We start from the raw sequence: 25949 nt of genomic DNA on the forward strand, positions 1-25949 counted from the left end.
GATTTTGAACTCATTTAGCTTTAAACATATTTACTATTAACTATAACTGGATATATGGAGGAAATTCATAGTCCTGAACTGGCTTCCTTTGTGGCAAAATACCTTGAAGCTTCCAAAACATTATTAGACCCAAATGCCAAGGGCAGAGGCAGGGAATTATGAGTTTCTTCAAAGAAATGTTTTTAAATGAAAACAATTAATAAAAGAAAAGAAAGGACCATTTATGAAAAGAACAGGAAGGAAATGCTGATTGATGACACAAAGATACATTATTATGAAGAAGATAAAAATTTTCTTTGTGTCATAACCGTGTTCTAAAACTGGGTCCATATATTACTGTATATTTAAGAGTAAATAGCTAATGTATTGATGAATTATCATAGATCATCAAACTTTGGATTGAATTAGTCAAGATACAATGTAAATTTTCTTTCTATTTTTCCTGGAAAGGAATGATTTTTTTCCCTAAAAGAGTAATTATTAGGGCATGATATTAAACTGGCTAGCTGAACATTAAGATTACTCAGGTATAGTATTGTGTGTATGCAAACATACAGATATGCATACTTATTCTTAATATAAACCCTTGTGGGTGTGACGGCCATGGGCATGCATCACTCAGAGCTCCTTCAGGAGGAACGAATGCTGGGAACACAGTTGACTGACCAAGACCAAATATTCCCTAGGTGGCTATTAGCCAATGGCTGAGCATGGTGTGGTACTAGTCCAACAGGGGACTCCTCTAATAAGCAGCTGTGACTCAGGGACTCTCCTGTGGCTGAAATTTTCTGAGCACCATGCTGCAGCCTGAGGCTTCTTATACCCAGTCCTTTCTCCTCATCGCTCAGGGCTCAGACCAGCATCACAGTCAAAAGGCTCTTCTATCTGCTTCCTTCCCCTTTATCTTTCACATCTCCCCATAAATCACTTGCTGTTCTAGTACTATCTTGACATCTGCTTCTCAGAAGCACTCTGGTCATGTTTAAAAAGTATTTCAATTAAAGAAATACACATATAAATTGTTAAAATGTCAAAGATCACTTAGAATTAAAGCAGCTGTTTACTGTCTTATCCCACCACAGCCTCTCATCCCACTCTCAAATGTAACCATTTCAACTCTTGGTAATTTCTCCTGGTTCTACCATCATGTTTCTAAATACGTTGTGTCACTTAGAACTGCATTCAGGTGCATGTAATAGAAACCTTAAAAAAAAAGTCATTACTTAACCGAATGGAAGTTTGTCCTCCCTCACAGAACAAGAAATATGGCCTTAAGCAGTCCATGGCTGAAAAGACAGCTCCATGACATCAACAGGTACCAGGAACCTACTTTTCATCCCCTTTCCCTTTATTAAGTGGTTTTTGGTTAACATTACTCCAGCAACTAATTCTTCCCTTTTCTGCATCGACTGTACTACTCCCATTAGCTTACCAACAGGAATAGATGTTATTTCTTGCATCTAAAAAAAGAAACAAAAACCTCTTTTAACCCCACCTCTCTCTCAAGCTCCTGACTTATTTCTCCATTTTCCTTTATAACGTAATCCTTTCTGATGTTTTAAAGCCCTAATTTCTTTCCTCCCATTTTCCCTTAAATACATTCCAGTCAGGCTTCTGCCCATACCATCTACTGACCCTGCTCTAATCTAGGTCACCAATGACCTCCGTGCTACTCCATCCGATAGTCAATCTCAGGCAACTTGTTACTGGTATGCTACATACCAGCAACACTCAACTTTCTTCCTGAAACCTAGTTTCCAGGGCACCACATTCCCTTCAGTGTGCTCTACCTCTCTGGCTACTCCTTATTCGTCTCCTTTCTCCATCTCTCCCTTTCTCTCTCTCCAATCCCCAATGCTGGAGCACCCCAGAGCTCTGCCCTTCTGCCTCCTCTAGTTCTCTATCTACACTCACTCCCTTGGTGATCGTCACTGATTTCTTGGCTTTAATACCATCTCTGTTGCTGCCTCCCAAATTTCTCTCTCCAGCCCAGGCCCTTCTCTAAACTACACATTCCTATAACCAATTGTCTACTGACTTCTCTACTTGAATATCTAATAGGCATTTCAAACACTGACGTCAAAAACTGAGCTCCTGATATTTCCCTCAAAATTGTCTCTTCTCAGTCTTTGCCATCTCAGTAAATGGTCATTCTTCCAGTTGCTCAGAAATTTCTCCTATATTCCGTATCTGATCAATCAGCAGAATCTGGCCACTTCTCACCACTTAACCGCTCCATGCGGTCAAAACCACCATTATGGCTGTTCACCTGGACTGTGGTAACAGCCTTCTAACTGATTGCCCTGATTTGATCTTCGCTTCCTTCAATGTGTTCCCATCACAATAGCCAGAGTTATCCAATTAAAAAGTAAATCAGATCAAGCTCCTCCTCTGCTCAAAAGCCCCCAAGGGTTTCCCATCTCACTTAGAGTAAAAGTCAAGTCCTTTCAAAGGCCTGGAAGGCCGTTATATAACTAGTGCCTCATTTTCTCTCTGATCTCAATTCCTACTACTCTTCTCCTCGCTCATCCCACTCCAATCAGATCAACTCTTCGCTGTTTTTCAAACATGCCACGTATACTTCCATCTCAGGGCCTCTGTACCTGCCTTTCCCTCTGCCTGGAACCCTCTTCTCCAGATACCTTCCATGGCTTGCTCCTTTATGTCTTACTCACAGGAGGTCTTTCCTGGTCACCAGATATCGGGCCCATCCTGCCCTATCATCCCCCACATATACTTCCTATTTTTCTTGTTTTATTTTTCTCTTAACAGTTTTTATTACTTTCTTACATACTCTAAATTTTACTTATCAATCCCTTCTTGATTGTCTGCCCTAATAGAACTTAAGCTACAGGGGAACAGGGATAATGGTCATTTTTGTCTGTTTTATTCACTGGCATCCCTAGCAATGAGAATTCTATTTGGCATATAGTAGACACTAAATATATATGTCCCTTGAGTGAAAGAATGGTCAAAAGCAGGGCCCTGTCCCTTCAGGAATATTTCAGATCCAGACTGGAAGAGCAGAAGCTGAAAAGCCACATCCCAGTTGAGTCTGGTGTGACATTATATATTTACAAAATAAGTACATATATTTTATATGTAAAAATACATTTAAAGTATGCAATATTCCTACAATATTTTGCTTTTTTGTGTAAGCTATTACTGGGTCAGTGGGTGGAAATTTTACTGTAAACTTCTTAAATGAACACTAATCTCTGGGCATGCTCCATAGCACACATGAGAATTTCTCGTACCGAAAAATGAGCAATAGAGGAATTTCAAATGCCTCAGCCTGGGGAAGACATATTTTTGGATAGGGGCAGTGGTCTATGGAAAATAATACCACTAGTTTGAACAACCTACTCTGCCCTCATAGCAGGCAGTGAATGGCAGTGCTTTGTGGAGCCACTGGAAGCCCGAGGCAACAGGAAGAGTCAGTAAAACAGTGCAATATTTATTTAAAATTCTGATATTTTGCTCATTATAGGTCTTTTGAGGGGCATTAATTCTGATTTTTAAATGTTGTACAAAAATATGACTTAAAAAAAGTAAGCTTTCTTGTAAGTCCTACCAGGAACCTCTGCTTACTTTGGCCAGAACTGCCTCATTTTGCCACTCTGAACAATAGGGTCTGTTCATAAAGAAAAATGGATACTGGACAAGCAACTAGCAATGTCTTCCATATATGTTATTTCTTTTTTTTTTTAAATTAATTAATTTATTTATTTATTTATATATTTTTGGCTGTGTTGGGTCTTCGTTTCTGTGCGAGGGCTTTCTCTAGTTGCGGTGAGCGGGGGCCACTCTTCATCGCGGTACGCGGGCCTCTCACTATCTCAGCCTCTCTTGTTGGGAGCACAGGCTCCAGACGCGCAGGCTCAGTAGTTGTGGCTCACGGGCCTAGTTGCTCCGCGGCATGTGGTATCTTCCCAGACCAGGGCTCGAACCCGTGTCCCCTGCATTGGCAGGCAGACTCTCAACGACTGCGCCACCAGGGAAGCCCCATATATGTTATTTCTTGATTTAGTCATTACTTACTGATTTTTTTTCAGTAAAATTTAATTATCCTATATCTTTTATTATCTCTTATTCAATATTATTATTAATTCTCCTAGATGAGATTAGATATCAGATCTATCAGTTCCTTTTCTTCCCTCCCTCCAATATCCCTAGGAGAACCTTCTGTCCCCTGCCCCAATTTGGACCAGCTGCTACCTAGGCCTAAGGCACAGTCATCCTAAGATTTCTCTTCATTTCTTTCCTGTGTAAGATCCTCTGTTTCCTGGATCCTAAGAAATCTTGCTTCTTGGTTCACTCTACTGCTTTAGGGCAGCACATCTTCCAATAACTTCCTGAGAAAACGTCCATGGCAGGTAGGTAAGATTTTTTGAGAGCTAACTAGCCTGAAAATGTCCTTGCTTGAATGGCAATTTAGAATTCTAGACACAGAATTCTAGGCTAAAAGCTCTTCCCTTCAGAATTTTGAAGGCATGATTCCACAGTCTTCTAACTCCTTGTATTGCTGTTGAGAAGTCTGATTCCCATTCCTTTCTATGTATCTTGTTTTTCTTTTTTTACTGCAAAAGCTTTCTGGATCTTCTCTTTATCTTTGGTTTTCTAAAATTCACAAAGTATGTCTTGGTATTAGTCTTTTTTCAACCACTGGGTCCTTTCAAACTGGAAACAAACATCCTCCAGTTCTGGGAAATTTTCTTCTATTATATTTTGTTTGTTTGTTTCTTCCCTCCTGTTTTCTATCATTAGTAAGATATTGGACCTTCTGGCCTGATGCTCTAATCTTCTTATCTTCTATTGCCTATTGTTCACTATGTCCTTTAGTATACTCTGTTCTGCATTATAGGGATATTTTAACTTTATCATTCAATTCTTCTATTAATTCTTCTATCTATGCTGTCATATTTTTTAAATTTATTTTTATTTTTATTTTTACTTTTGGCTGCGTTGGGTCTTTGTTGCTGTGCGTGGGCCTTCTCTAGTTGCGGCGAGCAGGGGCTACTCTTCGTTGCGGTGCACAGGCTTCCCACTGCAGTGGCTTCTCTTGTTACGGAGCACAGGCTCTAGGCACGCAGGCTTCAGTAGTTGTGGCACATGGGCTCAGTAGTTGTGGCTCATGGGCTCTAGAGCACAGGCTCAGTAGTTGTGGCGCATGGGCTTAGTTGCTCCGTGGCATGTGAGATCTTCCTGGACTAGGGCTCAAACCCATGTCCCCTGCATTGGCAGGTGGATTCTTAACCACTGTGCCACCAGGGAAGCCCTATGCTGTCATATTTTTAATTCTCAAGAGCTCCTTTCCTTTTTCCTGAGTATTCCTTTTTCAAAAATAGCATCCTATTCTTGTTTCAAAGATGCAAGAACTTCTCTTATTTCTCTATGGGGATTAATTTTAATTCCCTGAATTTAGTTCTGTTTATTGTACTGTCCCTGATTCTTTTTCTTTTCTGTTTGTTTTAGCCTCAGACTCATAGATCTTAGATTTACAGATGGAGATTTCCTTGAAACTACTGTGGATCTCTGGCTCCCTGGTTATATTTATTTTTTTTTTAATAGATCTTTATTGGAGTATAATTGCTTCACAATACTGTGTTAGTTTCTGTTGTACAACAAAGTCAATCAGCCATATGCATACATATATCCCCATATCCCCTCCCTCTTGAGCCCCCTCCCACCCTCCCTATCCCACCCCTCTAGGTCGTCGCAAAGCATCGAGCTCATCTCCCTGTGCTACGCAGCTGCTTCCCACTAGCTATCTATTTTACATTTGGTAGTGTATATACGTCGATGCTACTCTCACTTCGCCCCAGCTTCCCCCTCTCCCCCACAGTGTCCTCAAGTCCATTCTCTATGTCTATGTCTTTATTCCTGCCTGGCCACTAGGTTCATGAGTACCATTTTTTTTTTTAGATTCCACATATATGTGTTAGCATATGGTATTTGTTTTTCTCTTTCTGACTTACTTCACTCTGTATGACAGACTCTAGGTCCATCCACCTCACTACAAATAACTCAGTTTCGTTTCTTTTTATGGCTGAGTAATATTCCATTGTATACATGTGCCACATCTTCTTTATCCATTCATCTGTCAATGGACATTTAGGTTGCTTCCATGTCCTGGCTATTGTAAACAGTGCTGCAATGAACACTGTGGTACATGTCTCTTTTTGAATTATGGTTTTCTCAGGGTATATGCCCAGTAGTGGGAGTGCTGGGTCATATGGTAGTTCTATTTTTAGTTTTCTAAGGAACCTCCATACTGCTCTCCATAGTGGTTGTACAAATTTACATTCCCATCCCTGGTTATATTTAAAAGTGAGTCTCCAAAAAATTGATTGGAAGCTTGGTGTGTATCAGGAGGCTTGTTAACTTGGGCTTCACTGTAAGGAGATTTGTTGGCACATCTACATTTTCAAAGAGAACTACCAAATATCAGTATCTATAGGCTTTGCTCTGGGAGTAATAATCTATTTTGTCAGAGAAGGGTCTTCTAAATAAGTTACATTGAGATATAAGCCTCGGTGCTGGAGGGGGTAAGGAGTTGGGGAAGATCTCACCATTCCAGATACAGACTCTTACTTAATCCCCTTATTTTCAGTCTAGCCACCTTACTTCTACTCTGTGCTTAGAATCTTCAAGTCCAGAAACCCCCTAGTTTGGTGTTTCCAGAAAATAATTATCCCATTTCATTTGTTCTTTGTAGAAACCACCTCTGGTTTTCATGTTTTAGCCTACATCCCACTGCCAGGCTAATCTCTGTGCTTTCTCTAAATTCTTATTATCTTTTTAAGTTGGTGTCATACAACTTAGCGCTCACTAGTGTCCTAGTGATTTTACGTGTCTGTTTTCCTTGACTAGGTTATGCTGGCAACTCAGCCCACACTTTACACATCTTTAGTGCCTCCTGCAATGGTGGCAGTCAGTAAATACTGTGTGGTGGGTTTTGTATAAATAATATGCTATTACTAATAGTTGTAACTTAAAACCATGGTTTGTCAATTATTATTTTATGAGGAAATCAAAACTGATTTTCACACAGTTTGATGAAAGATCAGGTAACGATGCTATTCATTCTACAATTGAGGAAGTTATAATAAAATAAGTTCCTTAAGGTCACAGTTTATCTGTGATATGCTTGGAAAATAATCTCTACTTTTACATAGCCTGTCAAGTAATTCATTACAAGAATTTAAAAAGAAAACTATCTTTTCTTGGCATTTTAAAATTGTATCTGGAAATGTCGAATAAGTATAGAAAGAAATCAGGGTAAAGATGACTATATCATACTTTTATGCTCAAATGTACATATATGATTCAAATAATTTAATCTAAAATCAATATATATGAAGTTACATCTATCTTAATGATAATACTGCTTTTAACTAATTATGCAGTAATCTGCAAATATGAATGTGACTTGAAGCACAATTTAAGGAATTAAAATATTCCACCACAGCAGTGTACAATTTAATAGTATCTTAATGCCGAAACTATTATTCCCTAAGAACAGTTCGGAAAATGGTTTAAGAAATTCAAAGCAAAAAATTATTAAACACTTTCTCATAATAAATATTAGGAGATCAAAAAAACAGTGAGAAATATATGTGATACACTTCTAATTCATTTCAAACTAGTAACAGGTACAGTCTGAAAAACCAACTTCAAAAGAAAATTTTCATATAGAACATATGTATAGTTAAGTCTTGATTTATAAACTGTTCTGAATTTACAAATGGAAGGAATTATTTTTTAAATGGTACAATTTATAGGTCATTGAATCACTGAATCAACAACATGAACTAAGCTTTGATACTGATGATAACCTATCAAAAAAAAACCTTGTTATTCAACAGAGGGAAAAATCCAGGCTCAGATTGCATCCTCTGAAATTCTTTATGTTGTTTTAGTTGCATCGCTAATTCCTGAACAATTGAACCTTTTGAAGAAATAAGGATCCCTTAAAAAGAAGACAACCAAGATAACTTCCATATAGCCTAAAGTTGCCCCTTTTTGAGGTGGGGATAAAAGATTTACATTAGTTAAGGAGTGGCACAGTCAAAAACTGAAGAGTCCAACTATGTTAGCACCAAGATACTGAGGAACTTTTTTCACTTTTTTTCTAAGAATTAGAGCACATTATGTTGTGATCAACTGCTGACATTTTAGGATTAAATATATGGGGAAAATTACTAATAGAAATGTAAGCTTTAGAGTTACCACACTGGATGATGTACAAAAGGGGGACCCTAGGGGAGCCTGTAGAGATGATTTACTGATTTTGCAGCTAACAAAAGATTAAGGGGATCTTTCTGAAAATTTAGCTTGAGCACCAAATTTTTAATTTTCTGTCATATTAGAGATCTTTAAGAATAACACACATATTCATATTTTTAGAAGACCTAGCTAATAGTCCTGTCTAGAAACTGTGGTAGTGGATGGACCTGTGGACACGGTGGAGGTCAAGTTATCTTGTTGAAATATATCACATCAAGAATGTGCTGGTAGTAAAAGGTCTATTTAAGGAATATCTTATCAATCATAGAAATAAAGCACAAAATATGACAGAATATAATGATAAGTTCCATTGGAAATGTTAAAAGCAGACTCATTGGTACAACAGCCTATGAAATCACTATTATCAGGTTGCTATAAATTACGGAAGTAATTTTGTATATATTCTATCACGCAAATTCCTTTTCTGAGTTGAACTAATTCAATAGTGAGGCATAATCCCTCTTCACACTCTCCCATACACACATGCACACAAACCTGCTTATTAAATTAAAATGCAATAAAGTCTATTTAAAAAGGATTGCCTACTGAGATGCTCCACTGCATATTTTCAGATGCCTGACATGTTCCAACTTACCTGTGCAACAGTAAGGGTGAGGCCATGAGACACACCTCTTACTATAGGTGGTAGGCTTCCCCTGCAGTCAAATAATTTTGAACCAGCTTTTAAAGTGAGTAATGGCATTGAGAAGTACAATTTGAGTTGTACTAAGTTTAAAACTTTCTGGAGTATATTTTGTATTCAAGTTTTAAAGTCTGATTAAAATTTTTATGAAAACAAATTATGAATTTTTAAATAATTCCATCCTTTTCAATAGTATCCTAAGTCTAATTCAAGAAGTATTATGGTTCTAAAAAAGAACCGAAATAGTTATTTGTAGTGAGGTGGATGGACCTAGAGTCTGTCATACAGACTGAAGTAAGTCAGAAAGAGAAAAACAAATACCGTATGCTAACACATATATATGGAATCTAAAAAAAAAAAAAAAATGGTCATGAAGAACCTAGGGGCAAAACGGGAATAAAGACGCAGACCTACTAGAGAATGGACTTGAGGACACGGGGAGGGGGAAGGGTAAGCTGGGACAAAGTGAGAGAGTGGTAGTGTATATATGGACATATATACACTACCAAATGTAAAATAGATAGCTAGTGGGAAGCAGTAGCATAGCACAGGGAGATCAGCTCGGTGCTTTGTGACCAGCTAGAAGGGTGGGATAGGGAGGGTGGGAGGAAGATGAAAGGGGGAGGAGATATGGGGATATATGTATATGTATAACTGATGCACTTTGTTATAAAGCAGAAACTAACATACCATTGTAAAGCAATTATACTCCAATAAAAATGTTAAAAAAAAAAAGTATTATGGTTCTAAAAATATTAATTCAACCTTGTAAACAGTCTCTGGAAAGTAATAATTATGACAGTTGAGGAGGTAACTAAAGTCACTTTCATGAATAAAGGTAGACTAGTTTAAACAAAAAATGAGGACAAACTAAAGTCCACTAAAATGAGATCTATATTCAAATAGTAGATTAAGACAAGTTTATAATTACTACAAATTCAATGTTGTAGATTTATGGATAGAGCCATGGGTCTAAACTTCAAACAAGAGTAGTTAGACCTGAAATTCGTGAATCACATTGTAAACAAGTAAGAATTTAAATTGATACAGGATATTTAATTCCATAAAACAGTTATAATTATTAGTAGTACTGACGTAACTTCAACTACATGTAGGAGTAGAATATGACTAATGATTCTTTTCATCATAAGCAAGTAAAATTTTTCTAGGCAAATAGCATTTTTTAAGCCTATTGACACAGCTGAGATATTTGTCCATTATTTTATGATCAACGGACAAGTGATTATTATGTCCTGAATCTAGACCCATTCAACATGTAGCTCACCTTGTCCAGGCTCTAATAGTGCTGTCCAGAAGAACTTTCTGTGATGGAAATGCTCTGTATATATATTGTCCATATGATAACATGTCACTACTGAGCACTTAAAATGTGGGTAGTGCAACTGAGGAACTGAATTTTTAATTTTAATTAGTTTAAATTTATATTTAAATAGCCACAGGTGACTACCGGCTACCATATTAAACAGTAAAGCTTAGAGGATTCAAAAAGTAAGAGCAAATGTCTTGTTTTGTTAGGGCTAACTCTAGACTGCTTGTTGATTTCCATAAGCATGGTGTTCACAAGTGCTTACAGGAGTGGTCAAAATACCTTTTGTCCTATGGTTTTACCTTCATTCAAAAATATGATTAATCTATGACAAACAAAAAATACCACCTGAAAAGACTGTTACTAGTGCTTATAGTGTCAGTACAACTATACTGATTAATGAGGTAGCCTGAGTCAATCTGTCTAATGTTAGTTCTAGAATGACTAGAATTCAAACTATGAAATACCTGTTCCTAAAAAGTTTTTGTCCATTACCTATCATAACACAAGAATACCAATTACTGCATAGTTTTCAGCTCCAATGGTTAAACACTGCGAAAGCATGTCAAACCTTTTTACCTGACAGACATATTTGTTCTTCCATTTGCTCAGCACACACTGACTATTTTGCATCAGCTCCTGAAGGAAACAGAAAAAGAGAGAGTGCAGTTGGCTATACACATTGTCGTTACCAGTTAAAGTGCTTCTGATTTGCAAGCAAAAAAAAAGATCAGCATGCCTCACAAAGATGCAACTGTTTTGGAACTCCTCACTGGACAAAAGCAAAGCTATCATCACCAGGAGAGTTGATCCTTTATGAAAATTAAAGCTGTTGAAAGATGTTTTAAAACAGATTTGTTTGTTGCCATTTTTGAAACTTCTGGAAAGATACCTCCAACTCCTTGAGTGAGTCTCGAAGTTTTTCTGGGCGTCTGTTTTTGAGCGTCCATGGAAAATCTCGTGCTGGCAAACAAAACGTGTACTACAGTTAGTTAAACATGGTTTAAAAAGGAAACTCTGCTTAGCAATGTGCCTTAGGAGATTAAAATAAAACACCTCCTTAACTGAAAGGAAGTAGGCTTCATTTCCATCATCAAATGACAGTTTTTGAAAGGCTCTGTCATAAAAACAGGATTTTTACCACAAAACAATCTCCCTGATCAAAATTTTATGATGGCAACTAACAAGGCTCAGAGAATCCCTGGGAAAGTTTCCTAGGCCTGTGAATCTAGCACTTAACAGTAAATGACCCACTCTTTACCACAGAAGTAACATTTTCATATAAATAATTAAAGATTCAATCCAAAAGAAATTCCAAACTGTGCAAATAGCCTTATCAGATCTGAAAATTCCTATGAGTAAATGAATATAGTGAGTAAAGAAATAAAATTTAAAAAATAACACAGAGAAAATGAATTTAAAATTAAGCATCACACATTTAAACTAAGGACAAATTTGAGGGAAATCCAAGTTTTAACAGATTAGACACTAACAGTGCTCTTTTCTATTTAAAATAATTCTCTTTAAAATCTACACCACAATTCAATAATGATAAGCCTTTGTTTTGTTTTAAATTAAAAGATAAAATTATTTAGTAGAGTCTCAATGTTAGTCTAAGACAAACTAAAAATAGTTCTGTTTAAAAGAATTAACAGAATGTTAAATTCATTATAATGATATCTATTTCATCACAAAAACGAATTCATCTCTGAATTCTCCTAAATAATAATTCTAAATGCGTGTGTACATGTGTTTTGTGTGTATGTACATATAATATACAGTATATATAGGCATTTAAATTTTTATAGAATTGCTATATATCTTATTAAAGCAAATTAATGACATTCTATAAACATAATTTATGATGTGCAGAGCATATGTAAAAAGTTTTAAATCTCTGTTGCAGGTACTAATACAGTATTTTTAAAAATTAAATGTTAGCTTGATCATTTAAAATGAGAACAAGTAGGATATTCAGCTCCACCTATATTCCAAATAAAACAGTCATATTTTAACCACATTATACTGTAGCCATATTACATATATAACACGTTTATATATTTGAAAACAGGAAAGACTAAAGAGAATAAAATGCTAATACTGATAATTACAAATCTTATTTTCTTACAATGGGTAAAACATGTTAATAATTTAGGCATAATATGGATAATAAAATGTTATCAGAATTTAAGCATGGTACACTTATTTTAAATATATTAAATAATATAAATATGGTTCATTAAGAAAATTTGTGTTTACAGAAGCATATATCTCACCAAACAATGGACAGAGATTTCAATGGTCTAAACGAAATATTCCTAACAATATAATTCTTATTCACATGTTTATGTACCTAAACAATGGGAATTTATAAGAAATTTGTAAGGAATAACATTTTCTATTTGTGCAGAAAGCTTAAAATATGTTTTAAGACTGAATTTTCAGGGATATTAAAATTCCAGTTTTATAATAATTCCAAAAAAATATAAAGTAAACTTACATTCTGCCAGCTTCTGCTTTTCTTCTAAGTTACCATGCTCTGTTGCTGATATTGTGGCAGAGGAGAGATGGAAAAAAAAAAAGTGGAAATTATTTTATTATAATACTTTATATTTTTATATGTGCATAAATAATGTATTTATACACGCTATTGAGATTAATAAATTATGCTAAACTTTTTAAAAGGCAGTTGAAAAATGCCATAATTTGGATGTTTTCATTTCATAGAAGATTTCCTAAATTTGTAGTGAAAAGGCTTACAAAGCACAACAGGTGGGCCAATATCTTGAGTTTGCAATCTCATCAGATAGGGAACAGAACTGCAACTGAGCCCAGAACAGAAGCTGCTTCAGTCTGTCATCAGAACCATGAAGTCAGCCTATTAGCCACCAAGCTAAGCACACAGGATGCCCACACAAGCCCCACTTCAACAGAGACCAAAACAGGAAGTAACTCTAGCTAGAAAGACCTTTTGGCCCATCATGAAACTTCTGGGATTAACAGGATTAATCAGATAAAGAAAATTGATCACTCACTCAGAAATGCCTATTTCAGATATCAGGTGAGGATCTGGGAGGCCAGCATCAGTGGGACCCATGCATTAACAATGCCCTCTACTGGGACACTGATAAATAAACGAGAATAGACTGTCCAGTTATCAGTCTAATCAGCAGTAAAATGAAAATTTTCAGGTTCTGCTATAGCATTTTCTCAATATTGCTTCATTTTATATAGAATAGATATCAACCTCAGCATTTTTCTGAAGAACTGGAGTAACCTTTCTTGAAATTCTAGAATTCATCTAAGACTCATAAAAACAGAGTTTTCAAGTCAGTATTTTATAATTTAGAATACAAAGTTTATAAAAATCACTTTAGTAGAACAGATACTTTACCTGGTGGCTCTTTCTTGTCATAATACTGGTAGATCCCGATGTCTCTATCTGTAGAAAGGAAGAAATGACATCAGATTATGGTAAAAAGTTATGGAGAATAAGAAGCCAACCCATACTGTACGGCAGGGTCGGTAGGGCAGGGAGGAGGGCAGAAACAATCTCTTTATGTTACTGGAAATAAAATACTTCAGAAGTATCTGGACATGGGTTTACCTATTCTAGGGATATTCAGGAACTGGATAGTTTATCAGTCCAGTTAGAAAAGAATTACACAAAACTAGAATGGCATGAGGAAAGAAGTGGTAAAGAACTGACATCAAGGAAGACCAACTTTTTTCTCTCACGCTTCCTCTGATATTTTTCACAGGGTGCTACCAAAAGAAACTACCACTAAGCAAGGCCAAATGAAATCAGTGGATAGAATTCTGAGCCGTGGCTTTCTCTTCTCTAATTTAACTCGAGTCTAGTAGGGTATTTGGGGGAAATCTGCAGAAAAGAAAGAAAGGTTTAGAGGAAGGTGTGGATAAATTATCTGAAGCTTGTTTAGATTCAAAAAACCTTCCAAACCATTCAAATTCAGATGCTCTGCTGGGGTTACAAAAGCAAAGCTAGGCTTCCAAGATGCTGAGAGTGATTTAACCATGGAATCCGTTCCTGCAGTTGAATTACAGGAGAACAAAATAATTGCGTCCACTTTCTTCCTATCTGTGAAAAGTGAAATATTTCTTTCTTTGAAGTAACATTTGTTTCCTTCCATGCAAAATAATTCTAGTTACTAACAAAAGGATACAACTATTTCTAAAGAAATGGAAGCAGTACAGGCTGCCCCCTAGTGACTAACTGCTGCAAACTTTCTCAAACTGAACGATAAAACTTCCTCAAAAAAGCTATAATTAACTTTTCAAATATAGTTTTTCAAAATAGTCAATCATGCGTACTTACTGAAGCTCTATTTTATTCATCATGCCACTAACTGGGACATATAATTTAAAGAATGCAGTTTATTTCTGTTGGTTATATTGAAGATACCTAATAAGGTGCGCCAGGGAAAGGTCATGAGTAGGGCTCCTAGGGTACTGATAATATTTTATTTCCTGACCTGGGTGAAGATTTTATGGGTGTGTTCACTTTTTGATAGTTCAAAACATATCTTTATAATCTTTACACTTTTCAATACATATGTAATACTTTTAATAAACAGATTCTTAAAAAATCCAAGAACCATATGCATTATGTACACAGGCCATATCCTGTGTACATAATGAATATGTGTACATAATGAATATTCCATCATTCCAGCATCCAAGTATTACAACTCTAGAATAGAACTATGAGGATAATAAGGGGTCCTGAATTCTATGCACAAGTCTGACCTACTGCATCTGTCCCAGAGTGGGGCTCTTAAAACCGAAGCAGGAATAGAAAGGCATCCGCATAAGAAGACCCACCTCACATGGAGTGCCAGAGCCTAAGCTGGATAAGGAAGGTGTCCATTGGGAGAGTCAGCCTGACATAGTATGTCAGAACCCTAGCAGGGTGAGAAGCACATTCATAGGAGCAATGGCCTCGTGTTGGGTGTTAGAGGCTGAATAAAGTGAGGAGGACATCCACATACAGGGGCAGCCCAACATAGTGTGTCAGAACCTACATGGGGGGAGAAGGACATCCATGCAGGGAAGGGAACTGCCACAGAGACAGAAGACTGTCTGCATACAGGGTGATTTTAAGTAAATAAAATAAAGATATGGAAGCGTCAGCTTTCCCAGTAAGAAAGAAGTACAAATATAAAAAGAGAACATTAGAATGAACCCTGTGGTGATAGATCTGAATTTGAGGTACTGGTATGAACTCATGGTTTTCGATATATTGAGATACAGAAGTGAATGCGGATGCAAGTATGTGTGTATGCATACATACATACATTCCCTAAGCTCTGGCCACTGAGAGTACCTGGGAGCAGTGATACTCCAAGAGCAATGAGTGCACCTAAAGCACACCTTGGCTTCTAGATACTGTTCTCCTCTAAAAGGAACCAAGCTCCTTAGAGAATTGGCTGATTCCAGCACTGAGGAAGGGAAAGTATAATAAGAGCCTGAAAGATCTGTTGTGCCAGAAAGAATGGAAATGCTCAAATATTGACAGGGACATGGCACAAAGACAGAGAAGCCAGCTTGCAAGGGGTCCCACTGGCCACATCAGGGACAACTTAAACGTCAAAATAAATAATGGTACTAATGGATTAAAATCATTGACTAAAACAGTACCTGAGCCCATAGGGATAAAATAAATTAAAAATATATTTAAAGTTTAATGAGGAATAAGATATTCACATATTTTCAAGGTACCTCCCTTACAAAATACTAATTAATTCCAAAGAAAAAAGTAACTTTGCAGTGGAGAAGCCTAGCAGACATCACCTTAACCAAGTGATCATGAACATCATCAATAAAGACACGAATTGAAATTGTGCACCGCCTGTTAGGATGCATTGAGAATACAGCATCACTTCTGGAATATTCCCACCAGATATGCATAATTTGAACCTACTTATGAGGAAACTTCAATGGTCTAAATTTAGGGACATACTACAAAATAAGTGGTAAAAAAATCTTCAAAAGTGTTAAAGTCACAAAAGTTAAAAAATAAATTTTAAAAAGTTAAAAGGTGAAAGATTTGTTCCAGAATTAAAGAGAATAAAGAGACATAATAACTAAATGTAACATATAATTCTTTTTTTTTTTTTAGGTAAGAAGCGGATTTATTTAGAGAGAAACACACTCCACAGACAGAGTGTGGGCCATCTCAGAAGGTGAGAAAGGCACCAGGGTATTGGGTTGTCAGTTTTTATAGGGGTGGGTAATCTCATAGGCTAATGAGTGGGAGGCTTATTCCAGCTATTTCAGGAAGGGGTGGGGATTTCCAGGAATTGGGCCACCACCCACTTTTTGATCCTTATGGTTGGTCTTGGAACTGTCATGGCGCCTGTGGGCATGTCATTTAGCATGCTGATGTGTTACAGTGAGCATATACTGAGGCTCAAGGTCTAGTGGAAGTCGACTTGTCCACCATCTTGGACCCATTTGGTTCTAATCAGTTTATGTCATGTCCTCGGGCTATGTCATTCTTTCAAAGGTTGTGCCCTGCCTTCTTCCCTCCTGTTTCATTCCCCCCTCAGACATCTTACTCCCATATTCTTATGAGAAGCAGAAGGGCAATGGTCTGTCTTCTGTAACTGCTTCAGGGCTGAGTGGGGGGTGTCGACCCTGCCTGTCAGGGAGTAAAAATCTCTGGATGCCTGATCTAGGGGCCCCAGAGGCAGGACAGCTCCTTGTTTTAAGTCAGTATGGGCTGTAATCCTCGCATAGCCATCATCTTGGTGTGGAGCTGCTGTAACTGCTTCCATAGCCTTTCTATGAATCTCCTTGATGATGAAGCACTTTTTGTAACAGCATCAGAATACAAAAATATCTAAAAATGACAAAAGACTTAAAAGCCATGGTTAAACATCTGATTATAGTGCAATCAATAAAGAAACTTGGTTACAATAACCAGAATTCCAAATGATTACATTTAACTTAACATACCAAATAATCCTAGTTAAATATTTCTCTTTAAGATACCTCAGGGGACCTCTAAAGTACCCCAAAGTTAGCTGGAAATCAAAAGAAACAATTAAAATTTGATATTTGGGAAGTTTGTCAAAAAGTTTTAAAACACTTGGTCAAATAAGATCATAGGTCACTGTGAGACAATACTTATTCCTTAACCAAAGTTACAAAAGATCTCAAAAGCAAATACAAGTCACTTAAAGGCAAAGAAACTAACACAATCTGTTGTCAAAAGCAGAATTTCAAGAATACTTTGGAGGGAGAAACCAAACCCAGTCTTGTTCTAGCCTGTTCCTAATAAAATCCATTTACCCAACTAAATTCAATCCAGTCTTAGAAAATCCTGATCATGCATAACTCTTTTCAGTATTTTTCATTCTTCACACCTTCTTTTACTAAAAAAAAACATGTAATTCTGAACGAGAACCATCTGCTATAAAAAAATGACATTGGAGGGACAATTGGTGAAACTCTGAGTATTAGATGGTAGTACTATTATCATTGTTAATTTCTTGATTTTGATGGTTATGTAGATGATGTGGGACAACACATTTTCTATAGGAAATACACACTAAAGTATTTGGGGGTGGTGAGGCATCAGGTCTGAAACTTACTCTAAAATGGTTCAAGAAAAAAAATTCTCTGTACTAACAAGTTTTCTGTAAAAGTTTGTGATTACTTCAAATTAGAATAGCATTTATCAAAAAGACAAGAAATAACAAGTGTTGGCGAGGATGTGGGGAGGGAACTCTTCAGCACTGCTGGTGGGAATGCAAATCAGTGCACTCACTACGGAAAACAGTATGGAGGCTTCTCAAAAAATTAAAAATAGAACTATCATGTGATGCAGCAACTTCACCTCTGGGTATTTATCCAAAGAACATGAAAACACTAATTCAAAAAGATATAGGTACCATTATATCATGTTCATTGCAGAATCATCTACAATAGCCAAGATCTAAGTGTCCATCGATGGATGAATGGATAAAGAAGACGTGGTATATATACACAATGTAATACTACTAAGCCATCAGAAGAATGAAATCCTACCATTTGTGACATCTTGAATGGACCTTGAGGGCATTATGCTAAGTGAAATAAGTCAGAGAAAGACAAATGCCATATGACTTCACTTATATGCAGAATCTTAAAAACAAACAAACAAAACACAAGCTCACAGATACAGGGAACAGATTGGTTGCCAGAGTCAGGAGGGTGAAGGGGAAGGTGGGTGAAATGGGTGAAGGGGGTCAAAAGGTACAAACTTCCAGTTATAAAATAAACAAGTCATGGGGATATCATGTACAGCATGGAGACTATAGTTAATAATAATGTATTGCATATTTGAAAGTTGCTAAGACAGTAAATATTAAAAGTTCTTATCGCAAGAAAAAAATTTTGTAACCATGTATGGTGGTGGATGTTAACTAGACTTATCAAATCATTATGCTGTACACCAGAAACTAATATAATAAGTCAATTATACATCAATTCAAAAAATACTTTAAATGTCAAGCATAATGAGAGCATGTAAGAGGGTTACTAACTTAGTCTAAATGGCAGGGAAGGCTTCTCTAGGTGACTTACTAAAGCTGTGCCCTAAAGAAGAAGTATGACTGCACACGGGTTCAAAGAGAAGAATGCCCCCAGCAGGGAGAACAGATAGGCCCTGCTGAAGATCCAGCTGGGGCAGAAGATCTTACTGCCCCCTGGGGCCTTTGTGCACTACTGTCTTTGGTCACAGCATTCATTTCCTTTTTTCTATCATATTTATACATATTTCAATATAATTTGGTTTCTTGATTATAAAAATAATGTGTTCACTGTATAAAATTGAGAAAATAAGGAAAGAACAAAAAAGTTTAATTTCCTGTATTTCCATTCTTCGGAGACAGCTATTAATAACATTTTGTTGTCTCTCAGAGTTTTTCTCTGAATGTATATTTATTATTAAATAAAAGTCTTATGCTGAAAATGATGTTTAACATTTTTGGTTTTAAATTGTTTTAATTATTGGATAAATATAGAAGATTATATGTAATGTTTAAAAACAAAACACAAGAATATATGTAAAATTAAAAACATAAACAACAAATCTAAAAAAGAGATATAAGTTTCAGGTGTACAGCATTAAAATTCGACATCTTACACACTACAAAGTGATCACCACCACAAGTCTAGTTACCATACATCACCATACAGTTGCCCTTTTCAGCCATTTCACCCAACCCCTAATCCCCTTCCTCTCTGGTAACCACTAATCTGATCTCTGTATCTATGAATTTGTTATTGTTTTATTTTGTTTATTCCTTTGTTATGTTTTTTAGGTTCCACATAGGAGTAAAAATTATAGGCTATTTGTCTTTTTCCATCTGATTTATTTCATTGAACAAAATACCTTCAAGGTCCATCCATGTTGCTGCACAGGGCAAGATTTCATTCTTTTTTAGGGTATTATTCCATTGTATAAATATAACACATCATCTATATGCATTCATCCATCGATGGACACTCAGGTTGTTTCCATGTCTTGGCTATGGTAAATAATGCTGCAATGAACATGGGGGTGCATATATCTTTTCAAATTACTGTTCTCATGTTCTTTGGATAAATACCCAGAAGTGGAATAGTTGGGTCATATGGTAGCTCTACTCTTAATTTTTTGAGTAATCTCCATATTTTTTTCCATAGTGGCTATACAAATTTATAGTTCCAACAACAGTGTGTAAGGGTTTCCTTTTCTCTACAGCCTCTCCAATAAATGTTATTTCTTGCTTTTTTGATAATAGCCATTTTAACAGGTGTGAGGTGGTATCTCATTGTGGTTTTGATTTGCATTTCCCTATTATTAGTGATGTTGAACATCTTTTCATGTGCCTGTTGGCCATCTGTAGGTCTTCTTTGGAAAAATGTCTATTCTGATCATCTGCCCATTTTTAATCAGTTTTTGTTGTTGTTGTTGTTATTGAGTTTATATTTTGGACTTATCAGATATATGATTGGCAAATGTCTTCTCCATTTTGTTGGTGGATTCCCTTGTTGTGCAGAAGCTTTCTAGTTTGATGTAGTCCCACTTGTTTATTTTTACTTTTGTTGCCTTTGCTTTTGATGTTAAAAATCATCTCTAAGATCGACGTCAAGGAGCCTACCACCTATGTTTTTTTCTAGGAATTTAAGATATCAGGTCTTACATTCAGCTCTTTAATCCATCTTCAGTTAATTTTTCTGTATGGTATAAGACAGTGGTCTAGTTTCATTCTTTTCCATGTGGCTATCCACTTTTCCCAACACAATTTATTGAAGAGACCATCCTTTCTCCACACTATGTTCTTTGCTCCTTTGTCATAAGTTAAATGTCCATTTATGTGTGGGTTTATTTCTGGTCTCTCAATTTTGTTCCATTGATTTGTGTGCCTGTTTTTGTGCCAGTACCATACCGTTTTGATTACCACAGCTTTGTAGTATAGTTTGAAATCAGAAAGTGTAGTACCTCCAGCTTTGTTACTGTTTCTTAAAATTGTTTTGACTACTCAGGATCTTTTGTGGTTCCATACAAAATTCAGAATTATTTGTTCTAGTTTTGCGAAATGTGCCATTGGAATTTTGGTAAGGATTACACTGAATCTATATAGGCATAACTTTTACTGCACTTCACTTTACTAAATTCATTTATTAGTTATGCCATTTTTTTGGCAGAGTCTTTAGAGTTATCTCTATATAGTATCACGTCATCTGCAAATAGTGACAGTTTTATTTCTTCCTTTCTGGTCTGGATACCTTTTTTTCTCCTCACCTAACTGCTATGGCTAGGATTTCCAATATTATGTTGAATAAAAGTGGTGAGAATAGACATCTTTGTCTTATTCCCGATCTTAAGGGAAAAGATTTCAGCTTTTCACCACTGTTAGCTTGGGTTTGTCATATATGGTCTTTATTATGTTGAGGTAAATTCTGCCTATACCAACTTTGCTGTAAGTTTTTAGCATAGATGGATGTTGAATTTTGTCAAAGATTTTTTTCTGCATCTATTGAGATAATTGTATGATTTTTATCCTTCATTTTGTTAATATGATATATCATGTTGATTGCTTTGTGGGTGATAAAACATTTTTGTATCCCTGAATCCCACTTGATCATGGTGCACAGTCCTTTTAATGTACTGTTGGATTTGGTTTACCAATATTCTGTTGAGGATTTTTACATGTATGTTCATCAAGAATTGGCCTGTAATTTTCTTTTTTGTATGGTGTCCTTGCCTGGTTTTGGTAGTATAAAATGTTTGGAATGTTTCCCTCCTCTTCAACTTTTTGGAATAGTTTGAGAAGAACAGGTATTAAATCTCTGTTTTGTAAAATTCACCAGAAAAGCTGTCTGGTCCTCTATTTTTGTTTGTTGGGAGGCTTTTGATTACTGTTTCAATGTCCTTACTAGTAATCAGTCTATACAGATTTTCTATTTCTTCATGATTCAGTCTGTAAAGATTGTATCTTTCTAGGAATTTATCTTCTATGCTGTCCAATTTGTTGGTGTATAATTGTTCACAGTAGTCTCTTATGATCCTTTGCATTTCTGTGGTATCAGCTGTAACTTTTCTTTCATTTCTGATTTTATTTGAGTCCTCTCTCTTTTCTCCTTGGTTATTCTACCTAAAGGTTGGTTTTGTTTATCTTTTCAAAGAACCGGCTCTTAGTTTCACTTATCTTTACATTTTTTTTTTTTTTTAGTCTCTATTTCATTTATTCCTGCTCTGATCTTCATTATTCCTTCCTTCTACTAATTGGGGCTTCATTTGTTCTTCTCTTTCTAGTTCCTTTAGGTGTAAAGTTAGATTGTTTATTTGGGATTTCTCTTGCTTTTTGAAGTAGGCCTATATTGCTATGACTTTCCCTCTTAGAACTCTTTTTGCTGCATCACATAGATTTTGATATGACATATTTCTGTTTTCATTTGTATCTAGGTATTGTTTGATTTCTTTGATGACCCACTGGTTGCTCAGTAGCATGCTATTTAATATCCACCTTTTTATGTTTTTTCCTGGCCTTTTCCTTGTGATTGATATCTAGTTTCATACCATTGTGGCCAAAGAAGATGTTTAATGTGATTTCAATCTTCTTCAATTTACTGAGACTTGTGTTATGACCTAATAGTGATCTATCCTGGAGAATGTTTCTATGTGTACTTAAGAAAATGTGTATTCTGCTGATTTTGAATGGAACGTTCTATATTTATCTATTAAGTCAATCTGGACTAATGGGTCATTTAAGTCCAATGTTTCTGTATTGATTTTCTGTCTGGATGATTTATTTGTTGATGTAAATGGGGTGTTAAAGTCCCCTAGTATTATTGTATTGCTTTCAATTTTTCTCTGTAAGTCTGTTATTATTTGCTTAATATATATTGGTACTCCGCTGTTGGGTGCAAATACATTTATAAATGTTAATATTTTCTTGCTGGATAGACCCCTTTATCATTAGGTAATGCCCTTCTTTGTCTTTTATTACTGTCTCTGTTTTAAAGTCTATTTTGTCTGATATGAGTATAGCTAATCCAGCTTTCTTTTCACATCCATTTGCGTGGAATATCTTTTTCCATCTCTTCACTTTAGGTCTGTGTGTTTCAAGAATTACAAGAGAAGTAATTCTCTTGTAGGTAACCAACAGATGGGTCTTCTTTTTTTATCCATTCAGCCACTTTCGATTGGCAAATTTAGTCCATTTGCATTTAAAGTAATAATTGATAAGTACGTAATTGTTCCATTTTGTTGAATGTTTTCTGGCTATTTTTGAAGTTCTCTGTTCCTTTTTTCTTCTCTTTCTCTCTTCCCTTGTGCTTTAGTAGTTTTCTCTAACATTACATTTAGATTCCTTTCTCATTTTCTTTAGTGTAGTTACTATAATTTTTTCCTTGTAGTTACAGTGAGGTTCACATATAACATCCTATTTAAATAGTGGCCTGTTTTAAGTTGGTAACAACTTAAATTTGAACACATTCCAAAGTTTTATCTTTTTATCCCCCCAACATTTTATACTTTCATTGACACATTTTACATCTTTTTATTTTATGCATCCCTTAACTAATTATTGTAATTTTAGTTAGTTTTACTTCATTTGTCTTTTAACCTGCATGCTTGCCTTATAAAAGTGATTGATCCACTACCTTTATTATATAGTTACCTTTTCTAGTGAGATTTTTACTTTTGTATATTTTCTTATTATTAATTAGTACCATTTCTTTTCCTTTAAAATTAAAGAAGTCCTTTCAACATTTCCTGTAGGGCCAGTAACAGATTTCCTTAGTTTTTGCTTATCTGGGAAACTCTTCATCTCTCCTTCAATTATGAATGATAACCTCATTAGGTAGAGAATCCTTGGTTGGAAGTTTTTTTCTTTCAGCACTTTGAACATGACATGCCACTCCCTTCTGGCCTGTCAAGTTTCTGCTGAAAATTTCTGCTCATAGCCTTTATGGGGTTTCCGTTGTACATAATTAGTTGTTTTTTTCTTGCTGCTTTCTGGATTCTCTCTTTACCCTTAACCTCTCCCATTTTAATTATAATGTGTCTTGTGTGCATCTCTTTGGGTTCATCTTCTTCGGAATTCTCTGGGCTTCCTGGACCTGTCTGTTTCCTTTCCCCAAATAGGGGAGTTTTCAGCCACTATTTCTTCAAATAATTTTTCTAGCCCTTGCTCTCTCTCTCCTCCTTCTGGGACCCCTATAGTCCAAATATTATTCTGCTTGATGTTGTACCAAAGGTCTCTTAAAGTATCTTCACTTTTTTAAATTTGTTTTTCATTTTGTTGCTCTGTGTGGGTGAGTTCCATTGTTCTGTTTTCTAGTCCACTGATTCATTCTTCTACCTCATGCAGTCTGCTGTTGAACCCCTCTAGCATATTCTTTAGTTCAGTTATAACTTCTGTTTATTACTTTCTTATATTTCCTATATCTTTGTTGAAGTTTTCACAGTGTTCATCCATTCTTCTCCAGAGCTCAGTGAGCATTTTTATAATCATTACTGTGAGTTCTTTATACACTAGATTGCTTATCTCCATTTTGCTTAGCTCTTTTTCTGAGGTTTTGTCATATTTTTCTGATTGGAATATATTTCTGTCTCGTTTGCCTAAGTCTCTGTGTTTATTTCTATGTATTAAGTAAATCATTTATTTCTCCCAGTCCTTTCTAAAGTCCTTTCTATTTCTCCCTCTCCTTTCTAAAAGGTTAGAGGGAATATTTCAAAATGGTGCTCACCTGCACCAGAACTATGAAGGTAGCCTGAAATTGCAAAAATGCTTTGGCCAGTGTCTCAGTTCCCAGGGAGTGTCTCAGTTGGTTCCTGCCTCTCTGGCAGATGCTTCAAGATTAGTAAGGGGGTCCCCTTCACCTATGGTCCATGTGCTTCTCAGTATGGTGTTTTTGTGCTGGTTTTCAGGTCAAGTGAGTTTGCATGCACACCCTTTAGGAGTGGGTTTTCTGTTCCCTACTGTTCTATAATTTTCCTAGACATATTCCCCATTGGTTTTCAAAGCCAGGTATTTTGGGCGCTTGTCTTTCCTGTGCAGGATCTAGGGGTTGGGATGTCTGACGTGGAACCTGAATCCCTCACAGCTCAGAGAAAAGATCCATACCTTTTTATCCCTCCCAATCGTGGATTACTGTGGCTGGGATGTGGATTTTTCCCTTGGCAAGACTGTCTCTCTCTCTCCTACCTATCTCAATGCTGTCCTTTTACCTTTTGTTGTAGAGGCTCTATTCATCCATTTTCCATATGTAGTTAAATTTATTGTGTTCGTGGGAAGAGGTGAGTTCAGGATCTTCCTACGCTGCCATCTTGAACCCTCCCCCAAGAACATTATCTTTTACTTCCTCTGTGCCCTTTACTATTTCACTTCCACTCCCTTCCTTCTCAGAGCTATACTAAATCATGTAATCTAATTTTCTTTATAGTATTACCACATATATTTGTCTCCTGAAACAATACATTATTTAATTTAGCCTGCTGTTTTTGAACTTCCTCGGCATGCAGTCATACTGTATGTACTCTTCTGCACTTACTTTTTAAACTTTTTGCCCTATATCATATTCCTGACATTCATCTATGTTGCTGCATGCAGCTGTAATTCATTCACTTTCACTGTTGCATACATTTATCCATTCTCCAGCTGATTGACATTTGGATGGTTTCTAGTTTCCTGCATTACAAACAGTACTATTATGAACATTTTTGTACGTCTCCTGGTGCAAAAGTTATCAAGGCTTTCACATATCTAAGAGTGGAATTACTGGTCAGTAGGCAACATACATCATCAACTATACCAGATGAGGCCAAATTGTTCCCTAAGAGGCAGGACCAATTCATACTTTCGCCAGCAATGAAATAAGTTCATTTTCTTGGTTTTTTTTCTATTTTCCAACACAATTTCTTTTACTCTTTTGAGTTAAAAAAATTTTTTTCTGCTACTTATTTTTAATTTCCGCAAGATTAATATAGTTTTCAAATGTTTCCGAAACATCTATATTTGCTTTCTTGCTGTTCGTATTTTAACGTGAGGCACTAGAGAGCTCAATATACATGAACAATGCTTGCCAACTGTTGGGCTTCACTGACCACTCAGGGACCAGGGTATTTCACCAGAGAACCACCTCAGAAATCAAAGTAGATAGGGCTTCTCTCTGGGGCCATGCAGTCTCTCC

At 36.1% G+C, this 25949-nt stretch overlaps 1 protein-coding gene across 5 annotated transcripts in view; it reads right to left on the reverse strand.

The window, feature by feature from the left end:
* WDPCP (WD repeat containing planar cell polarity effector) overlaps positions 1-25949 on the reverse strand; it is a 548844-nt gene that overhangs the window by 310391 nt on the left and 212504 nt on the right. For 3 of the 5 annotated variants that reach the window (XM_061211054.1, XM_061211053.1, XM_061211057.1), the window contains exons 3-6: positions 13654-13701; positions 12760-12804; positions 11152-11222; positions 10839-10898 (exon numbers count right to left, since the gene is read on the reverse strand). In XM_061211054.1, coding sequence (XP_061067037.1) covers positions 10839-10898; positions 11152-11222; positions 12760-12804; positions 13654-13701 — 224 coding nt within the window. Of the gene's footprint in view, positions 1-10838; positions 10899-10998; positions 11072-11151; positions 11223-12759; positions 12805-13653; positions 13702-25949 lie in introns of those variants that run through there. The other 2 variants (XM_061211055.1, XM_061211056.1) reach the window with 2 other exon arrangements.

This window comes from Eubalaena glacialis, chromosome 14 (genome assembly GCF_028564815.1).
Source record: "Eubalaena glacialis isolate mEubGla1 chromosome 14, mEubGla1.1.hap2.+ XY, whole genome shotgun sequence".
Taxonomy (NCBI): domain Eukaryota; kingdom Metazoa; phylum Chordata; class Mammalia; order Artiodactyla; family Balaenidae; genus Eubalaena; species Eubalaena glacialis.